This window comes from Cryptomeria japonica, chromosome 7 (assembly GCF_030272615.1).
Source record: "Cryptomeria japonica chromosome 7, Sugi_1.0, whole genome shotgun sequence".
NCBI lineage: Eukaryota > Viridiplantae > Streptophyta > Pinopsida > Cupressales > Cupressaceae > Cryptomeria > Cryptomeria japonica.
In genome coordinates this window covers 827759082-827783404 of record NC_081411.1, presented here as the reverse complement: position 1 = coordinate 827783404, position 24323 = coordinate 827759082, and the positions used below count along the sequence as shown (strand labels likewise).

The 24323-nt window shown below is 34.8% G+C and overlaps 1 protein-coding gene across 5 annotated transcripts in view; it reads right to left on the bottom strand.

Annotated features, from left to right (window-relative positions):
* The window catches only part of LOC131038963 (SCAR-like protein 2), a 70036-nt gene extending 56448 nt beyond the window's left edge, over positions 1-13588 (bottom strand). For 3 of the 5 annotated variants that reach the window (XM_057971583.2, XM_057971586.2, XM_057971588.2), the window contains exons 1-2: positions 13217-13588; positions 10904-11142 (exon numbers count right to left, since the gene is read on the bottom strand). In XM_057971583.2, coding sequence (XP_057827566.2) covers positions 10904-11058 — 155 coding nt within the window. In that variant the 5' untranslated portion in view covers positions 11059-11142; positions 13217-13588. Of the gene's footprint in view, positions 1-10903; positions 11143-12386; positions 13036-13216 lie in introns of all 5 variants that reach the window. The other 2 variants (XM_057971585.2, XM_057971587.2) reach the window with 2 other exon arrangements.
* Positions 13589-24323: the final 10735 nt, after the last annotated feature.

Below are 24323 nucleotides of genomic sequence, written 5' to 3'. Positions count from 1 at the left end.
CAAAGAGCCTTGGACACCTGAACATAGATGCCTTGGAAACGGTAAAATACACTACATAGAGGTCACTTCTGATGTGAAGATGAGCGGGTTGATGACAGCAAATCAGAGGATAGCAGTGATAGTGAGCCTCAAGAGCAGCCACAATTGAAAATAGATGAGGATAAGGCAGCTGATCAGCCTAATGTTGCTATCGCTACACTATCAGGAGTTCCTAAGTACCTTCCTTTCCAATTAAAAGGTGTACTCAAGGGGCAGTGAGCTATATGTTTGGTTGATACGGGTGCTACTAACAACTTCATTGATGAGAAATTGATTGAGAAGCGTGGCTTGCAGGTAAAGGAATTCTCAGGATTTAGTGTGAGAGTTACAAATGGATCTACCATGAGTTGCATTAGGAGAGTTCCTCAGCTCAGCATGGAGATGGGTGATTATACTTTGACTAATGATTTCTATGTGATAAGCCTTGGGGAGCTTGATGTGGTTTTGGGTATGCAGTGGTTGCAGTCTCTTGGTAGGTATCTTATGGATCTCCATAAGATGGAGATGGAGTTCATGGCCGATGGGAAGAAGATTGTGTTGAGAGCCTTATCAAATGGTGTGCCCAAGATAGTTTCAGCACACAGGATGGAGGCTTTACTTAGACATGATGATGTAGCATGTGCAGCCCAGTGTTTTGTCTCTACCAAGTCTTCTACAGGTGGAGATCAGCCATACCATGTAGACATTCAGGCAGTGCTGGATAAGTATAGCAGAGTGTTTGGAGAGATTCCTCCAAGTAGACCACCAAAATATGGCTTTGAGCATGTTATAGAGTTGGAGGAGGGCACCAAGCCCATCATTACTACACCTTATCATCATCCGAGGCATTTCAAGGAGGAGATAGAAAAGACGATTAAGGAGTTATTAGCCATGGATCATATTCGACCGAGTTCTAGTCCATTTGCTTCTTTGGTGGTCTTGGTGAAGAAAAAAGGACTATACAATGCGGATGTGTATTGATTATCGTGCCTTGAAAAAAAGACCATCAAAAACAAGTATCCTATTCCCTGAATTGATGAGTTGCTTGATGAGTTACATGGAGCGGTCTACTTCTCGAAGATTGACCTTCGATCAAGATACCATCAAATTTGTGTCCATGAAGATATACACAAGACTACATCCAAATACCACTATGGATACTATGAGTTTTTAGTGATGCCTTTTGGTTTCACTAACGCACCTGCTACATTTCAATCATGTATGAATCATATTTTCAATAAGTAGTTGCAGAAATTTGTATTGGTGTTCTTCGATGATATTTTGATATATAGCAGGACATGAGAGGGGCACCTTCAACATCTTGATGAGGTCTTGGGCATCATGGAGGCACAGTTGTTGTTCACTAAGGCATCCAAGTGTGAGTTTGGGCTAACAAAGATTCTATATTTGGGGCATGAGATAGGAGCCAATGGAGTTAAGGTGCACTAGGAGAAGATACAAGCTATTATTGATTGGCCACCACCTAGGAATGTTTCGAATTTGAGAGGATTCCTTGGACTTTGTTGCTACTACAGGAGGTTTGTCAAGGTATTCTCATAGCTTACAACTCCACTTACAGACCTTACACGAAAGGGTGCATTCAGGTGGTCAGATGATGCGCAAGGCACATTTGATAGGCTTAAGGAGGTTATGAGTACTTGTGTTGTACTGGCTCTTCCCGATTTCTCTCAATCGTTTGTACACTAGTGTGATGCATCAGGTGAGGGGATTGGTGCGGTTCTCATGCAGAATAGACATCCTATTGCCTATGAGAGCAGGAAGTTGAGAGATAATGAGCGGTTATATTCCACCTATGATAAGGATATGCTTGCCATCATGCATGCGTTGGCAAAGTTTAGATAGAATTTGGTAGGTGGAAAATTTGTGGTGAGAACGTACCACAACAGTTTAAAGTATTTCCTAGAGCAGGAGGAGTTGAATGAATGTCAACAAAAGTGGGTCAGCAAAATTCAAGCATATGACTTTAACATTAAGTATGTCGAAGGTAAGAAGAATATTGTGGTTGATGCACTTTTGAGAAGACCTACTATTTCTACACTTTGCTCTATGTTCAGGATTTCAATTGATTGAAAATCTCAACTTTTGGTTGATGCACTTTCGAGAAGACCTACTATTTCTACAATTTGCTCTATGTTCGAGATTTCAATTGATTGGAAATCTCAACTTTTAGTTGACTATTCCAAGAATCTCTTTGCATGTGAGCTCATAGATGGCAAAATTCAAGATGATAGATACAAGGTGATTGATGATGTTATCTACTACAAGGACAGGATATATTTGGTGCTTGAGTTAAGCTAAAGGATAAGATTATGAGAGTCGTTCATGACACACCACTTACAGGACATTCGGAGTGTTTTAAGAGCTACCGGAAGATTAGAGACAGATTTTCATGGAGGGGTCTCCAAGATGATGTCCTTCAACATGTGCGTGAGTGTTTGACTTGTCAGCAAAACAAGTTTGAGCATACTTTCCCGGCAAGTTTATTGCAACCTTTACCAATTCCAGAGCAGAAGAGGGAGAGTGTTTCTATGAATTTTATTACAAGTCTTCCTAGAGTCTAGGGTAAGGATTGCATATTTGTAGTGGTTGATCGTTTGACAAAATTTGCACACTTCTTTGCCATTGCAACCGATTATACAGCATCTCAGGTAGCAGAGTTATTCTTTCGAGAGGTGTTTAGACTACATGGACTCCCTAAGGTTGTTGTCAGCAGTCGGGATAGCAGATTTCTCAATAGATTTTGGCAAGAGCTATTCAGATTAGCTGGTACAAAGTTGACCCTAAGCACTAGTTACCACCCTTAGACAAATGGACAGACTGAGATTGTGAATAAGTGGGTGGAGGGCTATCTTCATAATTATGTTATGAGGCAGCAGAAGGCTTGGATCAAGTGGTTGTATTTAGGAGAGCATTGATATAATACCACCCATCATATGTCTATTGGTATCTCACCATTTCGATCCTTGTATGGTTATGATGCTTTGTCTTTCCTAGACTTGGCCTTTGATGACAGTAGAGCACCTTGAGCTAGAGATTGGTTCCAAGATAATCAGGATAACCTTAGAGCCCTCGAGGATAATATTCAACAAGCTCAAAATCAGTAGAAGTTATATTCAGACCGACATGGGATAGAGAGATCTTTTGAGGTTGATGATATGGTTTTCTTGCATCTTCAGCCATATAGAAAGAGCACATTAAAGAGTTGTGCAAAAAAGCTTAAGCCAAGGTTCTATGATCCATACAAGAATCTAAGGAGGATTCGAGAGGTAGAATATGAGCTTGAGTTGCCACCAGACAGCAAGATTCACAACGTTTTTCATGTATCTTGCCTCAAAAAGGCAATTGGGCAGCATGTTGTTCCTTCTCCTGATTTACCACCTTTGGATGAGGAGGGAAAATTGGTGTTGGCTCTTGCAGAGATTTTGGAGGTGAGAGAGAGGAGATTAAAGAGTCGTGTGATCAAGAAGTATTTCGTATGTTGGAGAGATATGCCATTAGAGGATGCCACTTGGGAAGGTGAAGATATTTTGCAACATTTAGCATTGCAATTGCTTGAGGGCAAGCAATCTCAGGAAGGGAGGACTGTAATGTCCCCTTCTCAGTAATCACACGTGAGTTGATTAGCCTATTTCGCATCATCCTGATAGGCTAATTTGGAGACATAAGGGGTGATAAGCTAGACTTGTCATTAATTTTCATTGGTGGAGAAATAACAAGGCCAAATATTATTTTATCGGATTTAATATTAATATTTAGAGAAAAGTCACTTTATGTTATAAAATGAAATTATGAAAAATTTAAGTGACTTAAGTTAAAAAAATAATAATAGTCATAAAAGGACTTTATTAGGAGGAAGTAAAATAAACGAGATTTTATTAAAAATATTTTTTCCTCCCAAGCTGGGCAAACCCTTTTGGAGGGAAAAATTTATTAAAAATCCCACATTGAGATTTGAGGTCCAAGGTAGTTTTGGAAATTATTATAGAAGGGTCCTCTGTTGGCAATTTGGATGAACTGATTATTTGTTGCATTGATGTTTGTCATTGATGTCAACACTAGCTTGTTTGGCTGTCTACCAAGTTCCAATAGAGTGCTTGGATTGTGATGTTGATCTAGAGATCATCTCCGGTATTCTCCGCTATGTCCAGATTGGTGGAATTGGTTTGGTTCACTTATTCATGTCGTTCAGATGCGTGTCACATTCAGTTGATTCGGGATTTGGTGATCCGAAAGCTATCATATGTTCTAGTAAGCCTTTTGGTTGCCGATAAAGGTTCTACCGACAGAGCTTCGTTGAAGATCTTTTGATGGATTCAATAAGTGGTGTTGGTGCGGGCCGCGGCTTCTAGAAGGCTTTCAGGATGTTGATGGTTAACGTGTTCCAATTGATCGATGGTTTTGCATTTGGCTTATGGCAACCTATTTTAGGTCTGATCTTATTCTGCTAGGTTATGGACCAATATATGTAACGTGTTGGTGGATACTCCCGATGCGTTACTGGTTGGGTTTATTGTTTGGTTAGTGTTGTTTCGGTCTTAGGCCGACTTGGATTATCATTGGTTTGCAGGTTTATGTAATGGATTTATTGTATTATCTTTTAGGTGGGCGACCTAATTGTTTAGGTCCCGGGTTGGTATAAATATGATGTAAGATCTCTTTGTATATCATGGCATGGGATGGATGGTTATGCAATTATCTGTGTGCGAATAATCTTGTAATCATATGCAGAAGATTTGGTCGATCATAGGTGATCGAATTGGGTTTGTGTAAGAGGTTTAAGACCTCCGGTATTGAGCTTAACCGGAACTGTACTCAGGCATAGGAGATGCTACTCTAGCAGTTCAATCTTCATTCTGGATTGTAGTCCAAAGTATTTTGTAGTCAATGAGACTCCTTTGTGATGAGCAGTGTGCTCTAGGCTATTGGCCTTCCTGCATGTGCAAGCCCCTTGTTGTAATATTTATTCATTTGATCAGTAGATAGATATTGTGGGTCTCCAATCCCACAGTGGTTTTTCCTCCTTGAGGTTTTCCACGTATAAATCTGTGGTGTTATGGTGTTCATCTTTGTGGTTGCATTGTTACTTATTGTTATCTGCTTTTATGTTTACCGGTTGCTGAGTTGTTGTGTTAATAAGGTTAAATTTACTCATTCCAGCAGAACACTGATTCACCCCTCCCTCTCAGTGTTCTTGGATCCCAACATCCTCTACCTCTTCCAATGGGAATTATGTGTGATTTTATGATATTTGATATTTCTCCATAGTTGCTGGTCTTGATAGGGGCAGCCATTTCTGGGTACAGAAACCCAACTTCACGTAGAGAGATGGATTCATCCAGGATTCATCATTGGGCTTATTTGCAGGTTTTGGCATCAATTTGAGCTTCAATCAGCTAGGGTTTGAAGAAGAAATAAATTATCAGCCTAGTGGGTGGATTCACTTTCAGAATTCACATTATACTTCATTGATCTGTTTTGGGAAGTTATTTGAATGTCAAGAAATATATATTTCTGCTGCAACCAGTAATTGCTACAGTAATCGCTACAGTACGGCTGCAATAAATTGCTACAATGATCACTACAGTAATTGCTACAGTATTCGCTGCAGTGTTTGCCACCATTGTTATTTTATTTGCGGACATCATTGGAAGAATCTGGTCAGCGATTTCTGGAATCATTTCCAGCCTATGCAAGGGACAATTCATTTCAGCATTTGAAGATCATACGACATCACCATCATTGCAAATCTTAAGTCTCCTACATGCTACACCACGTAATATCAAGTATGACCATTTTATTAGTAGTACTCTGAAAAAATTTGTATCAGACCTGTTTTAGTAATAAAAAAATCAGATTTGAGGTTGAATGCTTAGTATTTGTTTATGCAAACCTGTTGGAAATCATTTCTATGTAGTGGCAATTGTTTTGTATTGAAAATCAGTCAACCAAAAACAAGGTAACAAAAACATAAACACTCTGAAATCGGAACTCAGGTCACCTTGCATGCCAAGTGTTTGACAAAATGCCAAACCAGTAAAATCACAAATTAAGGGGCAGATTGACTAGGGGTTATTACAGTTCCCTTCTATAAAATCCAAAAATGAAAGCTACAATCTTGTGAAAAAGGAACAAGTTTTGGATTTTTTTATATGCTTAGGAATCAAAGATAATTGCTACTGCCATTGGCCTCATTCTATGTCTACCAGAATCCCCACCCCATCATCCAATTGACTTCATCAACATTATCGTCTAGAATAGTATGAGTTCACCATGGAAGCCTTGTACTAAGAGATGGACCAACATAACAAATCAAATTATAGTCATCCAGATGTTTAAACAAAGACAATATCCAAAGAGATAAATGCCAAACTTTAATCCTATAATGAGACAAAATGATGATGCTCACACAAATCAGAAAAAAGAATCATGTTGTCAGAACTAGGTATTTGTTCAAAAGAGCAATAAAATAAAAAGTCAAAAAGGGTATAAACAACCAAATAAGAAATTCCTTACTCGAGTGTTCTCTCAATTATGAGAAATTAGAACATATATTTAGAGCATGGTTGTTATCTTAATTAATCCCAATCAACTGAGATTCTTATCCTTATTCCCAGAGTGAACAATATAGCAATCTTGTTAAAATAGAACAGTATCATCATTTGAGATACCTGTTGTGTTTGGTTAGCTTTACTGTGAGACGCAATTCCTGATTCATTCTTTTGTACACTTTGCTGGCATTTCCATCAGCACGTTGATGATGATTCCTCTCCTTGACTGTACCTCGAGTCACTCTAAATCTGTGTATACTGCAATGTGTCACTTGTCTTTGAAGTTTGTATTAGACATTTTTTAACAGCAGATTGGTTTTTTTGGCCATCTTGTAAAAGACACTTAAGAGTTGGCCTGACTGAGCCTTATGTTAAAAAAGTATATAAATGCATGTGCAGGATCATTTTTTACTCTTCCCAACTTTGTCTTTTCCGTCAGAAAACACACCAAGGTGATAAATAGGGTGTGATAGTTCTGATACTTAATGTAAGTACAGATCCAATAGCCAACAAGATGAGAGGGGGGGAGTGAATCATACAAACTTAATCTTCCATAAAAACATCAGATTCAACCTCGGTAACATATACTTTGGTAATATAACCAAAACTGCTAAACATGAAAACTCAAAAGCATATAAACATCATATCACTCATAACACCAGATTTAACGTGGAAACCCAAATAGGGAAAAACCACTATGAGATTTCGGACCCACTAAGAAATATTCTCTTCTAGAGTATGCTCGGTTAAAAACAAATCGTGCTAAAGATTACAAACACATTGCTAGATGTGACCCGGTTAAGGGATTTCCCTCAGATCTGTTAGAATCTTCACCTTGATAGAAGTGACCTGGATTTCAAACACTCAATCAGAATGTCACCTTGCTAGAGGGTTTTACAAATAAGACTGTTAAGTCCACTAGGTTAAGAGATTTTCTGTCACTTTCACAAAATAATAGTAATAAAAATCTATCTGCAACTTCACATCTAAAATGCTAAAGCAGATTCTTATTTGCTCAATACAATCTAGACATAGAACTAATCTTGTCCATCTACTAGGCTTCTATACTCTGTTATTCAAACAAGTCTTCAAGCTTTTGTGCTCGGTAATCACTATGTAGCATCCCTGTGCATTTGCCCGCATACATTGTTTATCAACAGCTCCCTATTTATAAACAATTAGCTAACCGCTTAATCTCCTTGATCACGCTTCCCATGATCAATCATAGCCATCAGATCTTCAAACTTGTCCAGGTTCAATGTATAATTTGATCTGAAAAACGTTTTACCCCACCTAGAAACTTGCATACATTTCTTGGAACTTGTGCTAAGGTAATGCGGTTCAATCTGCGTTGTAGATCTTCATGCCGATTCTTTAACAAACTTCGTGCACGGCATACCAATCATTTAATCAGTTCCAGCTCATCAGCTTCCTTCATTAAATAACGCATGTAACCATTTAATGTATTCTGTTACAACTCGGTAAATACTAAACTTCACTCGGTAGACATTTTGCCTTCATTAACCGATAGCGATAACCTTAGGGTTTACCGACTAGGTTCTTTGCTCGATAACATAGTATAGTATTAACCTTACAATTTACAACATATGTATGATGTTAAAACAATCTAAACATCATGATCTCATCATTGTCTGACTCGGTAATAGTTGCCCATTGAATACCTTATTCATCCCCTTATTCATCATATTCTTTCTGTGTCTTTTACCGACATCTTTATACTCATCAAATCATACTTCTCAAGATATGGCAACATCATACTGAATTAAAAAATCAATTTCTCGACATCAATGACAAAATAATAATATTAAGACAATAAACATCCTTAATCAGTTATATCCATAATCATCAACAACCTTCTCAATATCCTTATTGAAATGCCAACAATCTCCCATTGTCTGTTATAATGCCAAATGCCAACAGGGTGTAGTGCTTAGGTCATGCAGAAAATAAGCCGAATATCAATGCAAAAAGAATTATCTTAAATTATAATTGCTCTATGTTACTCTTGTATTTAATAAATAATATAGTTGCTAGCATAAGGGCAATTGCCTTACGTTGATGCTATGGTCTTAATGAGCATGATGACCAGCCATAAATCCCTTCCATAATCAGCTCTTCAAGACAAATAAATCTCTACCCTGATCCCTAGTTATTCTTTGCCACCTTTCATAGCCAATGCATAGCTTCATTCTTCATAGATCAAAACCTAAGAAGCAAACACATAAGAGTACCACGTACTGCATAAAATGAAACCTACTTGAAAAAGTAAATTTAGGATCATTTTGTGATTAACAATATTATCCCTATCAAGAGCTACAGAAATAAAAACCCCTCAAGCGCCCTAGGAAAACTATAAAATTTTCAGGACTCGCCGAGTCCTGGCAAGTCCCGAGTCGAGTGACCCTAGCCGAGTCTCAAGGACTCGTGACTCTCCAGGACTCGCTCTAGGCAAAAATCACTAGAAATTGGTTTTTTTGCCGAGTCCTGTAGATTTTTTGCCGAGTCCTGAGTCGGGTCAGCCTTGCCGAGTCCGCACCGAGTCCGAGTCTCGTTTCTATGCTATAAATTTCTTATAAGTAAAGAAAATATTTAAAAGAAATGGTTCAACATAAGTACATGAATGAGAAAGGTGCCCAAGTCAATCAATCTGTTCAAGCAATGCTCAGACTTTGTAGATGTTAAAATTTCAAACAAACTTTGGCCATTCAAAACGGAAAACCCTCTACTTCCATTAGTAACCATGTTACTTTTGATCCCAGATGAACAAAGAAAGTATGGGGAAGTAAAATATGTAAATGGAATCAATTTCAACTACATGAAGTAAGCATTTTCATCTACATATAATGTAAGCTAGGGTCCACCAGCTTAATTATTCATTAAAATGTAAACTTGGGAAAAATGAGAAACCATTGCACCACAGTAACTTTCATTAATAAACAGGTCTTTAAACCACCTTAAAAAGCTCAAATTGAGAAACTCCTAAAAAACATACCAAGTTTGAAACAGACAGAAGAAATGCACCAGATATCTTATTTAGAAGAATAAGCCTTCCAAACCATTTTAAAAAGATAAATTGAGATGCTTCTAAAAAACATACTTACCGATTTTGCAAAAGACAAGCGAGATACGTCAAGGAAGATATTTCTAAGAATAGGGCACAAAAATTTTACATACAAGAGAATACAGGAAATTGCATTGATATCAATTGAACTAGTTGCTTGAACTTGATGAAAAAAAACCAATACTTAAATACAAACAGAAATTGGATTTGTAATGTTCCAAATTTGTTTCCTAGTATATTGATGACTAAAAGAGTCTTTGGTAAATTTCCCCCGATGCGTCAATTTTCTAAGCAAAATTATCTCCAAAGATTGGTTTCCTAAGACACATTGAAACGAAAAGCATAAACTTTCCTCCAATGAAACTACCTAGAAACCTTCTCATCCAATCAACTAATCTACTACTTGCAACATGTCTTACGACATTTTCGGGCCCTTGTGTGGTTTATCAAGTAGAAAAGTGAGAATGATGTGATTTTCATAGCATCCCAATAACTGACAGTTGAAAGAAACTAGTACATCTTATTGTTTTAATGAAACAATTCTCATTTTTCTTTCCCTAAGGGCATATTAGTGAATATGTAACGAATGAAAGGCTTGAGATAGATGCACATATGCATATCTTTTTGAAAATTCCAAGTATTTTAAAAAATTTACTACCTTATAAGCTAGGTTGAATATTCAACCTCTTAAGCTAAGATTGTTTGATGATTAATTGTACCCTTTAAGTTCTTCAGTTTTTTTTTGAACTCAATAGCACATAAGGTAGATTTTATATTGGACCATTAACCTTAGTGAATCAAATATTTCAATTAAACCCTTTTAAATTAATTGATTTTCAAACACGTTACATAAAAAACAAAAAAACAGTGTGTTGAAGCTAGTCGATTGTCTATTGGCAAATTAACCTCATTTCTAAGAGAGGATTGTTTCGTCACTTTCCATTATTCATCTTCATATGCCTGCCATATCAATAGCTGGAAGATATGGAACCTTGGAAAATCTCAGTTTTCTCTAAAAAGTAAATTGCAAGCTCCTGGGTGTATGTGTGAATAAATGACAAGGAAAGTGAGTACCTTGCTGAAATTTTCAGTCCTGATTTGAACTTTTGGTTAAGGAGCCATATCAACAAGTAACAAGTACAAAGTTAAAAATTCCAATAAGTAGAAAGCAAACAGACTTATAATTGAGATAAAAACAAATATACAGTGAAGAAATTGAAGATTAAATTCTCACTCTGCTAGGTCACCCAACTGGCGCACAATGCCAACCAGGCCTGCCATTGCCACTCCTTCCAGTAAGGCTTGGGGCTCATCTTTGCCAGCCGATCTGTACAGCTCTGAGTTTGCAAGGCTGTATTCATTTCTAATTTCATACCTCACTAGCGGCATTGCTCCTTCTGCTCAGCTTCAAAATATGGCTACTCTGATTCCAACATTCTCATATCATAACCACATGCCAATAAGCGAAGTTCCCTACACAATGCAATCAATTTTATCAATTTGAATGTGTAGTAAGGAACAGGCGAATAATATGTTATGCAACATGTTCCAAGCAACTTTAACAAAACAGATTGCAGAAGAGCATGGTTTTAAAGCAGAAACAAGCCAGCAAAACAGGAGCCAATAAACAGTCCCTGCAAAACTATAAAACTAATTTAATCAACTTCGCATAGTAATGCAGAGACCAAGAATATGTAATGCTCCAGTGACATAACAAAAATGTTGCAAAAAATCATGGTTTGATCCTAGAAAACAAACCAAAGCAACAAGAACTCTATTCAATAACAACAAACCTGTCACTCATTTTAGCAGGCAAAGTTTAGGTTAGCATGGGTAGTAAATAAATACCTGGGAAACAGACCAAATAGGTGAAATGGGCACAATTAACAGAATTCTGGTATAACATTTATATCACACAGCCACCAAGATGACCCTCTTTAAGGCATTGTATGGGTTTTAACCTCCATAACCCAAGAATCAATAATCAAAATTGGTGAGGTTCATAAAGCAAGAATGTTACATGAATACATATGTCATAGATAAACAAATCAGGTTAAGTGGTTGCAATTAAACAGAGCACTGGTATAAAACTTCCTACCACTCAACAAAAAAGGTGACACTCTTCAGGCATTACATGGCTCCAGATCTAGGATCAGTTTTTGAAAACATGTTCCTGAAGCAAGAAGGTTTCATGAGGACATAAGCAACCAAAGTAAGTGAAATGATTGCAATTATCAGAATACTGATATAAAACTACATATCACTCAACTGCAAAGGTGACCTCTTCAACGCATCGTATGGATGTGAATGTCCATCACCCAAGGATCATTAATCAAAAATGACAAGGTCCATAAAGTAAGAAGGTTACATGAGGATAAATGTCATTAATAAACAAAACAGGTTAAATGGTTGAAATTTATCAGAGTACTGATATAAGACTTCTTATAACTCCCAAATTTCTATTACCCAAGGATCTGTCTTCAAACGACGAAAACATTAATGTTTACGTGGCATGAAGGTTGCATGAGAACATAGGCAAACAAGTAAATGAAATGGTTGCAATTAGCAGAATATTGATATAAAACTGCATATGACTCAACTGCCAAGATGACCCTATTTAACGCATTGCATGGGTATGAACGTCCATGACCCAAGGCCCAGTCACTGAAAACTTTAAAGCTCCTGGACATCATCCAAAGGCAGAAAGATATAATTACCACGCTAAAAGAACAATTCTCAGCAACGTCCATAACTTCGGTGACACGGCAGTCAGACTAGCAGACATTTAAACCTCAATTTGAAATTGGTACATGGCTCTTGCTATACCAGCCAACTCCCAGTCATATAGGTCAATAATTTACAATGGAAACATAGAGGTAAGCGATGTGGACTGTAAGGTGCGGCAATTCGTTGAGCAGAGGGACCCCATTCTTATCTGTAGTAGAAGAATTCCCTGGCTTGGTGGCATTGCATTAAATCCAGGTGGGACGGTTGCTGTAGCAAAACACACTGGGGTAATGAACTGTGGTGTGAGCTCAGTAAGCCCCCCTGCTGGCCGAGGTTCGGACTTGAGTGGTTCTAAGAAACAGGTGGAAGAACTTGAGCCCAACGCATCACCAAGTCAAAATCAAATCATGACGTGCTTACTTGGGTTTATTGGGACACTAATACTTTTGAATTGTCTTCTCGCCACAGCAAAGCCCAACGAAACAGAATTTTCACAGTTCCAGATCTACAATCACGTGCTCACGGAAAAACGCTGCAATTGTTCACCTAAGTAAACCAATTCACAATGCTACAGATGTTGAACCCTAATGCCATCACCAAAACCCTACGCATATCCTGGCAAATGCCTCACAGAAAACCCTGTAATTCACCAACTAAGCTACTAATCAACCCAATTAACCAACTAGTTAGCCAAACCAGTAAAAATTCACAAACCCTTTTAAAAAGAAGCAGTTCAAATCCCAGCAACAAAAATTGGAGCAAACAATAAAACCAACAAAACGACTGAAATTATTCAAAAAGAAAAGACAACTTAGCTCACCGGCAAACATGTAGCATTGTTTCAGGCAAGCCAGACATCAATTTCCTCGAGTCTCACACATTTAGCTCAAAATCGCTCCGCAAACACAGAAAAAAGATAACCCAATTATCTCTGAGAACTCAGAAAAAACATTAACTCCAATTCGAATTAAATGTGCACAAATCCCGGTGTTCGAGTTGATCTGCAGATCTCTCAAACAGAACTTGTCCTTATATCTTTTGAGCTCATTCCGATAAATTGAAAGAAAAGCAACGCGGTAAAGAAGCTTAATGACGAGGATTTTCTAGTTCAAGAAACATGATTTAATCCCAACAGAAAAATTGTAGTCACAGAAAAGTCATGTGTTTTTTTAAGCCTCAATTTGAACAGCTATTTTGCTTTTCAATTAAAAAAATCATAAATCATTTTATAAATTCTGTGCTCGTAATTTTTTCTTTATTTTTTTCCCATTTTGCAAAGCAAGTAAGAATTATGAAGCGGCCGGGATATTTGTTGGTCGGTGTGTTTTGTTGCCGGACGTTTGGCGGAATGGCTATGGTGGGCCCCACTTATGAAGTCATTTATTACCTAACAATAGTTTTTTTAATGGCCTAAAAAACTAATTATATTAATAGCTTGCAGATGATTAATATGTATTTAAGGAGTAGTTACTTATGAATATGCAAGACATGAAGGCTGCATTTATTTTAGATGGTTCTATAGTTTGACTGCCTTTCTTTGAATACTAAAAGGTCTTATTCATAATCGATTTGAAGGGCTTTTCTTTCAAGAACATATTTTTCACTATTTTGATATATTTTGACTATTTTGTATGTCAAATACATCAAATTGAATAGACACTTGTATTTAAACATGAGCTTTCTTCATTAGCCCATGAATCATAAGATTATCTCATAAAAGTCTATACTTTTAAATCATTTTTTTAATAATATCTTTTAATCTCTATTGGATCTATCTATTGTAACTAATACTAATACTATCACATATTCTTAATCAATAGGTGTCCATTTATGATCCTTACGTGCTCCCACTACTTGTAACAAATACTAATACTATTACATATTCCTTGTGAATAGGTGCCCATTAATGATCCTCAATTTTTCCCACTACTTGTGGTAATGAGTTCTTCTTTGACTTTTTTTTTTAACTTATTGTTGGTTATATAATGTAGGAGCATCCTAGACCTACAAGTAATCTCACATTAACCAAATATACTTTTGGTGTGCTTGTTTAACTTTTGCAAGTTTTCCTTCCTACTATTTTCATCACACACTTGTTCCAAACATCAAATATGTACTTGAACTAGCAATCAATACTACAGTTATGCATTATTACAATAACATCCAATTATCTTCATCATTTAATCACGGCACCGACAAGGTGCCTTGAGCATGTCTGCATGTTTATTTGTGAATTTAATGTAATTTGATAAGTTGTGTTTTCTTACACCAATTTAAGGAAGACTACAAATTGTGCACTAATATGAACTTGAACTTCATACCAAATGCTAGTATCATTTATGAAATTATTAGTTTCAAGAAGGTTTATGTTTATAGTTGCATCTAGTCACATACAAAGGTGGTCACCCATATGTTTTATAAAAATGCATCTAGTTCCTAAGCATGATTAAAGGTGAATTCATTTAATATTGATATTTAGATCCTTGTCTTCTAGTCTATATGGCAATGTATTGTATTTATATTAGCATCACCTTGTTGCATCACTTATAGCTCTATAAAAATGTGGTGAATAATTCAATTCAAGAGAAGAGGGAATAGTAATCCATGGGAGAGCTCAAAAAGAAAGACTAGTTGAGAGCTCAAAAAGAAAGACTAGTTGAGAGATAGTGTTTGGAGGTTGCATACTTGTTTTAGTGATTATTTGATTGTAATCCAAGGTTGAGGCCATATATATTACAAGTTCTTAAGTTCAGATATGTGATTTAAATTTGAAGAGTATAAAATCAATACAATTATATTCAACATATTTCTACTATGTCTAGTGAGATTTGAATTGTGTTGTGTGTTTTGTGATGTTGGGCTACATTGATGAATAGTTCTTAATTGAACCCTACATTTACAATTGCATTAAGTAGTAACAAAGCAAAATTTTGAATTCCAAATGTGAAGTGAGAAAGAAGATGTCTTCCAATATCAAGTTTTGGGGCATAAGGTAGATCATGGGATCAAGTTGTGGACAAATAGCCAATTAGCAAGCAATTTGCATCGTGTAGTATCAAGTATAATTGAAGATGCCTCTATCAAGAGTTGTGGGTAATAGCCAATGCGTTGCCAACCTACCAAGAAAGATAGAAGAAATATTTAATGTTATGAGAAATCTCTAAGTTGAATTAGATAGTGTTGAAGAGGATATATGAGGACTCGATGCACCTAAAGTGGATGAAAGTGATGAAAAAGAAAGAGAAAATAAACAAGATTCAAAACAACATGAAGATCAAGATGAAGTGAGATTACCATTTGAAGTCTATTTCTAAGATTGTAAGGATCAATAATTGATGTTTCTATTTACTCAAGTAATTGGATTCTAAAAGAACTAATTGAGTGGTTGATTTAATTATAAAAATGCCTTAAATTTGAAGTAATCTTAGATCCACGAAGAGTAAGGATTAGTAAGATAATTTTGTTAGAAATCTAATTTGTCTTTTGCAAGATAACACAAAATAGAAGAATGTGTAGGGTAAAAAAATTCTTAAAATTCAAAGGGCAAGTTCTATGAGATATAAACTAACCTAAACCTAGTTAAATCAACCCTAGACTAAAAGTGCATGCGAGGTAAATACAAACATGCACACTAATCAAGATTCACCAAGGGGATTTTCTATGAATAAAAATGATTATGTGCCTATATTTTTGCCTCAATGCATACATCATAGTAAATAATTATGTTTTGCAAATAATATTTTAGATATTGAAAGAAACAAACTACTAATCTAAACACAGGTAATTTTTTCTATATCGATGAATAATTCTTAATTGAACCCTCCATTTGTAGTTGCATCTAGTGGTAACAAAGCAAGATTGTGAAATCTAAATTTCAAGTGAAAATAATATGTCTTCTAATATCAAATTTTTTTAGATGGTATAAAGAGATCGAGTTGTAGAAAAATAACCAATTATCATGCAATTTGCATTGTGTAGTATGAAATCCAAGTCAATATGCCTCCATGAATCTATTGTGGGCAATAACCAGTGTGTTGTCAACATAAGAAGAAAGATAAAACAAATGTTTGATATAATGAGAAATATATGAGTCACACCATATTTTGTTGAAGAGGATATAATGACATCATGTATCTAAAGGGAGTGAAATTGATGATGATGACGATGATGATGACAGAGGAAATGATCAATATGCAAAATAACATGAAGATTAAGATCAAGATCAAAATGAAGTGATATTAGCAAAGTCCATTTTTAAGATTGTAAGGGATTAATAATGTATATGTGTATTTACTCAAGTGATTTAAATCTAAAATGACTAATAAATTGGTTGATTGAATTAGAAAAACACCTTAGGCTTCAAGAAATCTCAGATCCACAAAGGATAAGGATTGCTAAGATAAAATTTCTTAGCATTATAGTTTGTCTTTTAGAATACAACACAAATATAATAATGTGTAAGAAAAAACTTTTCTTTGAATTCAAAGGGGAAGCTCCCTTTAAGATCTAAACTAACCTAACACTAGCTAAATTGACCCTAGTAAAACTACATGCAAGTTTTATAAATATGCACAATATGCAAGATTCACCAAGGGGAATTTGTATAAATTAAAATTATTACATGTGCCTATACTTTTGCCTTGATGCAATTATGCCTTGAAAACATTGTTTTTAGATATTAAGAGAAAAAAAAAATCACTAATATAAACACATGAAAATGACACTCTTAGGTTGGCCACAATACAGGCAAACTATTACATGCAAACAAGACTATAAAAGGAATACAAGAAGGAAATTTTAAGAAATAGATAGTTAAGTTGTGTTTATAGGCACAACTAAAGTAGTAAGATGTCACCAATACAAACTTGACTCAATAATATCTACTTTTAGTTAACTTGATGAAAATATCAACATGATAAATAATAAAATTAAACAATGGTATTTGTAGCATGAGAATAGAATTAACTATCCTTTAGATCTTATATGCTCAAAACACTTATTTGTAGATTACAAATGCTTGATATTCAAGACTTTGAAATTATCTAATTTTTAATCCCAAAAAGTGAGTTTTAAAGCAAAATGCATAAGCACTATTAAAAAGATAGAAAGAAATTTAAAACAAAACCAAACCTTAAAACAAATAAAACTAACTAAAACCTAACCTAAAAATAATCTCTCATCCTTATCCATAAATACAACAATAGAATTAATAATTACCCAAAATAGTTATTGCTAAAATACTAATTTACACATTAGCATCCTTTGAGATTTTGAAAACACTTTGTATTGTAACTTGATAGATCTGTTAGCAACTTTTCCCTAAAGAATACAGATTAAATCATATAGTAATCACATGTAAAACACTTGAATATTGAACCCTAGCTTTGTGTTTCAATCAAAAAACTAAAAAACCATGGACTAGGGTTTTGACAAGGCTAGAAATAGTGGTTGAATATTCTTTAATTTCTTACTAAAGACCTTTATTCTTTTTTTCTAACCATTCATAAATAATGTTTATATTTGAGGGTGGAAATATAGTAAAGTATATAGTGCAACCATTTTTTTATCGATCAAAGACATGTGGCTATGATAATTATTTACATTCCTATCAATGGCCAAAAACTCTTACATAATAGATCTAGAAGATTATTTTGGTCATATTTTGTTAATCAAATTTTATCCAAATTACTTCACTTACTAAAACTATTTCTAGTCTTCTCACCTTTGTACAACTCTTCACTTTCAATTTTGATCAAGTAAATGTGTTCCTTTTCTCCATTTTCTCTCATTTCTCAGTCTTAAAATTGTACATTTTAAATTATTATTTTTTTCTTTTTTTTAATGTGTTTGAAACTAATTATACAAATTTCACACCTAGGGAAAAAAATTCCATAAAAAATTTGGGGTCATTTGGAGCTCATTCATGGATAAGAAATGGGTTTGCCTTATCCCAACTATCCAACAACCTTATAAATCCATTCTTCCTTATCGATGACTCATTTAGCAATTTAAAAATTCAAGCAATAGGTTCTTGAGAACTTCCCAAGGTCTTACAATCATTAGTATTAACTTTTCATTCCTTATATTTTGTTTTCTTTATCTTGGTCCTAGTTTTGTGTGACAATAAAATACAAGATTAAGATAGTGATTATTTATGTCATAGAAATTAATCCTAGGGTGATATAATAAGAAAGAAATTAGGATAGTGCAGTACATAAAATATGAATATTATAAGTATTTAAATAATTTTATACATTTATTAGTATCATAAGATAGGTTTGTTGATATATTCATATCATATATTCTTCATAAAATGTGCATTATTTATCTCAAACATAGATATAGACATCATATATGCCTCATATCATCTATTATAATATTGATTTATTATTTTTTCTCTATGTTCCTTCTCCATCATCACTTGTGATGAGGTCAAATTATCATATAACCTTCTATTAGGATAGGGAAATATCCTTCTACATGTATTTGTGTCTGAAAGGGTACTTCATGACAATAATTGGTACTGCAATGGTCTTCCAATGACTATTAGTTTGTATTGTTTTGTAATGACTATTAGTTTGTTTTGTTTTGTTTTTGAACCTGCCAACATCCTCCTCACATGTAAATTACTATCTCATCCTCAAGACATCATTACAAGTAATATTCCTTGCCATCAATTCCTTTTTAATTTTTTTGGTATGTCATCCTTCTTAACATGGCAATATTAATTTCTAGGACCTTTTTCTCCATGTTTTAGGTTATTAACTTCTTTCCTTGCTTGAAAATTTTCCTTTTGGGGTATCACACTTTTCATGTCTATCCACTCCACCATTTTTATTATACTTTATAGATTTTGTAATAGATTTTCTTCCTAGGCAATACTCTTCTTTTATTTATGTACCCATCATAAATACATTTGTGATGTATTCCACAACTTTTTTTCTCAATCTTTTTTATATTTAGTATCATCTTCTTTATGTGGTGTCCTCTATATTGATTTGCAATAATTTTTCTTCCCTTACGATTCTCCTTAGTATTAGAGCACCAAGAAACTCATTCTACACACCAAGAGAAACCTTCACAACAACAAAGAGAAGCAACAAAGAGATGATATTTCACTATAAGTGTATAATGAATCAGATGATACAAATTGTACAAGGACCTTGAATATATAATGAAGGTGTGATAAGTACGAGCAAAAACTAATTAACAACCTCAACCAAAAAATTAAAATGCACCAAATATTATTATATAGTAGTAATTAATATCTAATAATGTAAAATACCGGTAACCTAAGTAGAACTTAAGCCTACACCAACACCCCTCGCCTTAAGTGCATCTTAGGGAGATTATTATGCAATACAGGTCTCGATAACAAGGCCATGCTAGGTACCCATGTACAACTACAATGCAATTCAATGAAATCTCTCACAGACAGAGAATAGGAGAAAAACATTGTGGGAGAAAACTCCTCTCCAAAAGAGAGAAATTAGCAAAATGCTCAAAAGAAAAAAGTAGAAGAAAGGAGGACCCCTCAATACCCCCCAAGGACAACTTCCTTCACCTCTAATATTGATCGCAATAAAAGATAGCGATGAGATGCCAAAGGTTTAGTGAACATATCTACAACTTGTTGCTTTGTAGGCAAATACTCTAAAGTAAGAATGTCATCCTGAGCTACCAAATGAAGTGCATGTGGATCTCAATATGTTTATTACACTGATGCTCCACTGAGTTGCAAGAAATATGAATATAAGTATGATTATCACTCCAAAGAGCAGTGGGATTTGATAAAAAAGAAGGCCAAACTCAATCATCAACTAGCGAAGCCAAAGAACCTCCTTACAAGCCAAAACTACTGCTTGATACTTAGCCTCAATCAATGATAATGCAATAGTTGTTTACTTCTTGCAAGACCAAGTAATTGGACCAAAACCAAGACAAAAGGCAAATTCAAAAGTAGACCTCTGATCATCAACATCACCCAATTAGAGTTAGTGAAGCCCACGATCTAAGTAGCTTTTGATGTGTAATGAAAGTCAAATTGTGTAGTTCCCTAAATGGAAAGAAACATTTGGCCATGTTACAATTACTCTCATGAGGATCTTGGGAGAAACAAGAGACGGGACCAATTACAAAGGAAATATTGAGATGACTATGTATAAAATGCTACCAACCAACTGTTGATACAAAGTAGCATCAACTAACAGAGTGGTGCAACTGGTAGACAACAAATGCCTGCTTGAAAAGAAGTGGGGGCTATCTTGCAATCAATTGACCCAAATCTTTGAATCAAATCAATAGCCTACTTCTACTGAAATATATAGATACTTGTAGAAGACCGTTGAACCTAAAAACCAAGTAAGTAATGCAAGAGAACAAGTTTAGTCAAGTTAAAACACTCCATCTCTCCTAGTATCCTCAATCAAGGCAAGAGAGCTCCTTGTGATAATCAAATCATCCACTTAAATCACAAGAATGAGAAGATCCCCCCCATGTCTTTAAATATATAATGTGGGATCAGAGCGACATCTAGTGAATCCAAAAGCAAGGAAAAAACTATCCATCTTTACATACCAAGCCTCTTGAAGATCACCATGTAGGAAAGCACTCTTCACATCCATCTAAGACACTGACCAACCCTTATATGTAGCAATAGAAAGTACAAGATGAATGGAATCCACCTTGGCTATAAGAGAAAAGGTCTCAAAATTATCGAAAAAGAAGAGGTGAACTATATATCTAGCTTCAAATTAAACTATAAATCAAATTTAACAATATTTATCATATGAAAGAAATCGGCTATAACATCAAAAGATAACACCACATAATATCAAACACATAATATCAGAATCACATGGAGAAACCCTTTCGAGAAAAAAATCCACCAAGAAGAGATGAAATATGTGTACTGTCAGCAATATGAAATTACAATACAACTCTCAAACTCCGCTCTTGTCTTTAATCCAACAACATAACCGCTACAAGACAAAACTTGAACCAACTCATACTTGTCTCCAACTCAACCTTTAATATATAGACCCATGGGGGCTCAACATACCACTATAAAACATTACCATGGGTTAAATCAAGGTTCCAAACTATCATGGTAAAAATCCATACAACCCCTACATGCCAAACTTAGTCTCTTACATGACATTACACCTTTTTACATGTTGTCATAAGAATCCCCCAAAAATAAGAGATACTCTTACATGCATCATACACTATTAATAAATTATGTAAGGATCCTCTTGTGCATATTCCATAATAACTAATTCTCACACCCAAAGTGATTCACCTCATTTTAGCCCTTACAATTGTCATAGAATATGTTGTAATATCCCTAAAATTAGGCTTCCCATGTTATACCACTTGGTGGGAATCTTTTGACAACAAATAACATGATTTTAAAGGCACCGACATGTGGCAAAAGTGCCAACTCATAAAACCCACACCCCTTATGATAGACTACTTTTATAATTTAATAACATAAATGTCAAATAACCACAAGAAAATATAAAATAATAATAAATAAATAAATAAATAACCTAGAATTGATAAGGTTTAGACACCTTAATTCCCAAAATTCTCCCACTTGTCAAATACCTTGCAAGAGGAAAGAAAATCACACCATCATGGAATCAACTAGGAACAAGAAACAAGGCCTATGGCCTTTTTGCACCAAGTAAAATTTTCTATGCTTATAGGTTTGGTGAGATAATCTGCAATGTTCATCTGAGTGTGAATTTTCTTCAACTCAATCTGTTCATTTGCAATCAATTCATGAACAAAATTGTATCGTACATCCATATGCTTAGTCTATTCATGATGCATAGGATTGTTAGCTAAATTAATTGCACTTTAACTATCACGATTAACTTGAATTTTCCTACAAGCAAAACCAATACACACAATATTTGTAACCATACTACCTCTTTACAACATGGATAGCAACCATGCACTCTACTTTAGTAGTGGATAAAGAAACTATTGGTTACCTCTTACTCGCCCAACTTACATCTCCTCCAAACAAATTAAACGCATACCCACATGTGGACCTTTGACTATCCAAGTCACCTACCTAATTTGCATCAACACACTATTGTATGTCCAATGTCTTATCCATAGTATTAGTACCATAATATTCTAAACAATAATCAAAAGTTCCTTGCAAATATCTAAACACCCTTTTTAACATGATTTTGATGTTCTCGACTAGGGTTAGACATAAATTTGCTTAAAACTTCCACTGTGTGTGGAATATCCAGTCTAGTGCAAATCATTGATACATCAAACTTCCTACAACACTAACACAAGTTACATTAGACATGTCCTCTAAATCATCATCATTCTTGGGACACATATTTAACAAAATCTTAGTGTCAACCTGTAAAGGAATTCTTATTGGTTTACAATCTTGCATATTAATTTGTTCAAAATAGTACCAACATACTTACTTTGTGATAACCAAATCTTTCTATTTACCCAGACTCCCTTGATTTTCACACCAAGTATGTACCTAGAAACTCTTAAATCTTTCATATCAAATGCCCCTAAAAGATTATCTTTTAGCTCACTAACCATTGCCTTAAAATAGTATCATCAATATAGCATATCACCCACATGCAAGACAGTGATTATAATAGTATCATCAATACATTTAATCTATACACAACGATCTTCTTCACTTTTAACAAAACCCAATTTCATGATAGATGTATCAATTTTTTGGTCTCACATTCAAGGAGATTATTTAAAACCATAAAGAGATTGTTTTAACCTACAAACCAAGTGTTCATTTTATTTTACCTCAAATCCTTAATGTTGTTGCATTTAAAATTTTCTCTTCCAAGTCTCCATACAAAAGAGCAGTTTTAACATCAATTTGCTCAATCTCAAAATGATTAGTTGCAGCAATAGATAAACACAATCTAATAGAGGACAATTTAGCAATAGGAGAGAAAATCCTGTCAAAATCAACTCCCTCTCTCTAGGAGTATCCCTTAGTTTCCCATCTATCTTTTTAATGTTTCAATGTGTTGTCTACTCCAAATTTATTTTTGTAGACCCTTTTACAACCAATGGCTTTTCTTCCTTTGGGAAAACAAAAAAGATCCCATGTATCATATGATTCTAATGCCATCATCTCCTCTAGCATGGCTTGTTGCCAAGAATCATAATCACATGCTAGAAATAACTTCCATATAGGATCTAGGTTCATCATCGGTACTTAATAAAGAAAATATACAATGGAAATGTAGTGGGCTATATATGTCAATTAGATTTTGTTGTCTTGCGGATATATAAAGAATAGGAGTATGGGGCTCTTGTTGTTCTTGATCTTGCTCAACCTCTTCATGTTCTTTGGTTTGATCAATAATAATTTAATGAACTCTCATGTCCTTCTTTCTCATCCTTATCCTCAGGTCCATCTCTTTGTTCTTATCGAGGTGCACTTTCTTGATTAATTTCAAAATGCAATTTCTTTTCCTTATCTTTTTTGTTTAGTTGTTCAAGATAAGAAATAACACCAAGTTCCCTGAAAATCATATCTCTAGAAAATAATTTTCTTGGTTAGAGGATTCCATAACTTATATCCCTTTTACATTATCACCATATCCAATAAATATGTACTTTTAAGCTTTGATCCAACCTATTTCACTTTTCTTTAAGCACATGAACATAAGCCTCACAACCAAATACCCTTAAATGTGAAACATGGGATTTCTTACCTACCCACACTTCATAAGGCATTGCATTAAGAGCCTTAGAAGGAGATCTATTTTACAAGTAACAAGTAGTACTTATAGATTCTACCAAAAAGCATCAATCAAGCCATTAATCACTTAACATACTTATTTCTCTTTCCATTATTGTTTGATTTAACCTTTCTGCAACTCCATTTTGTCGTAAAGTATACATAG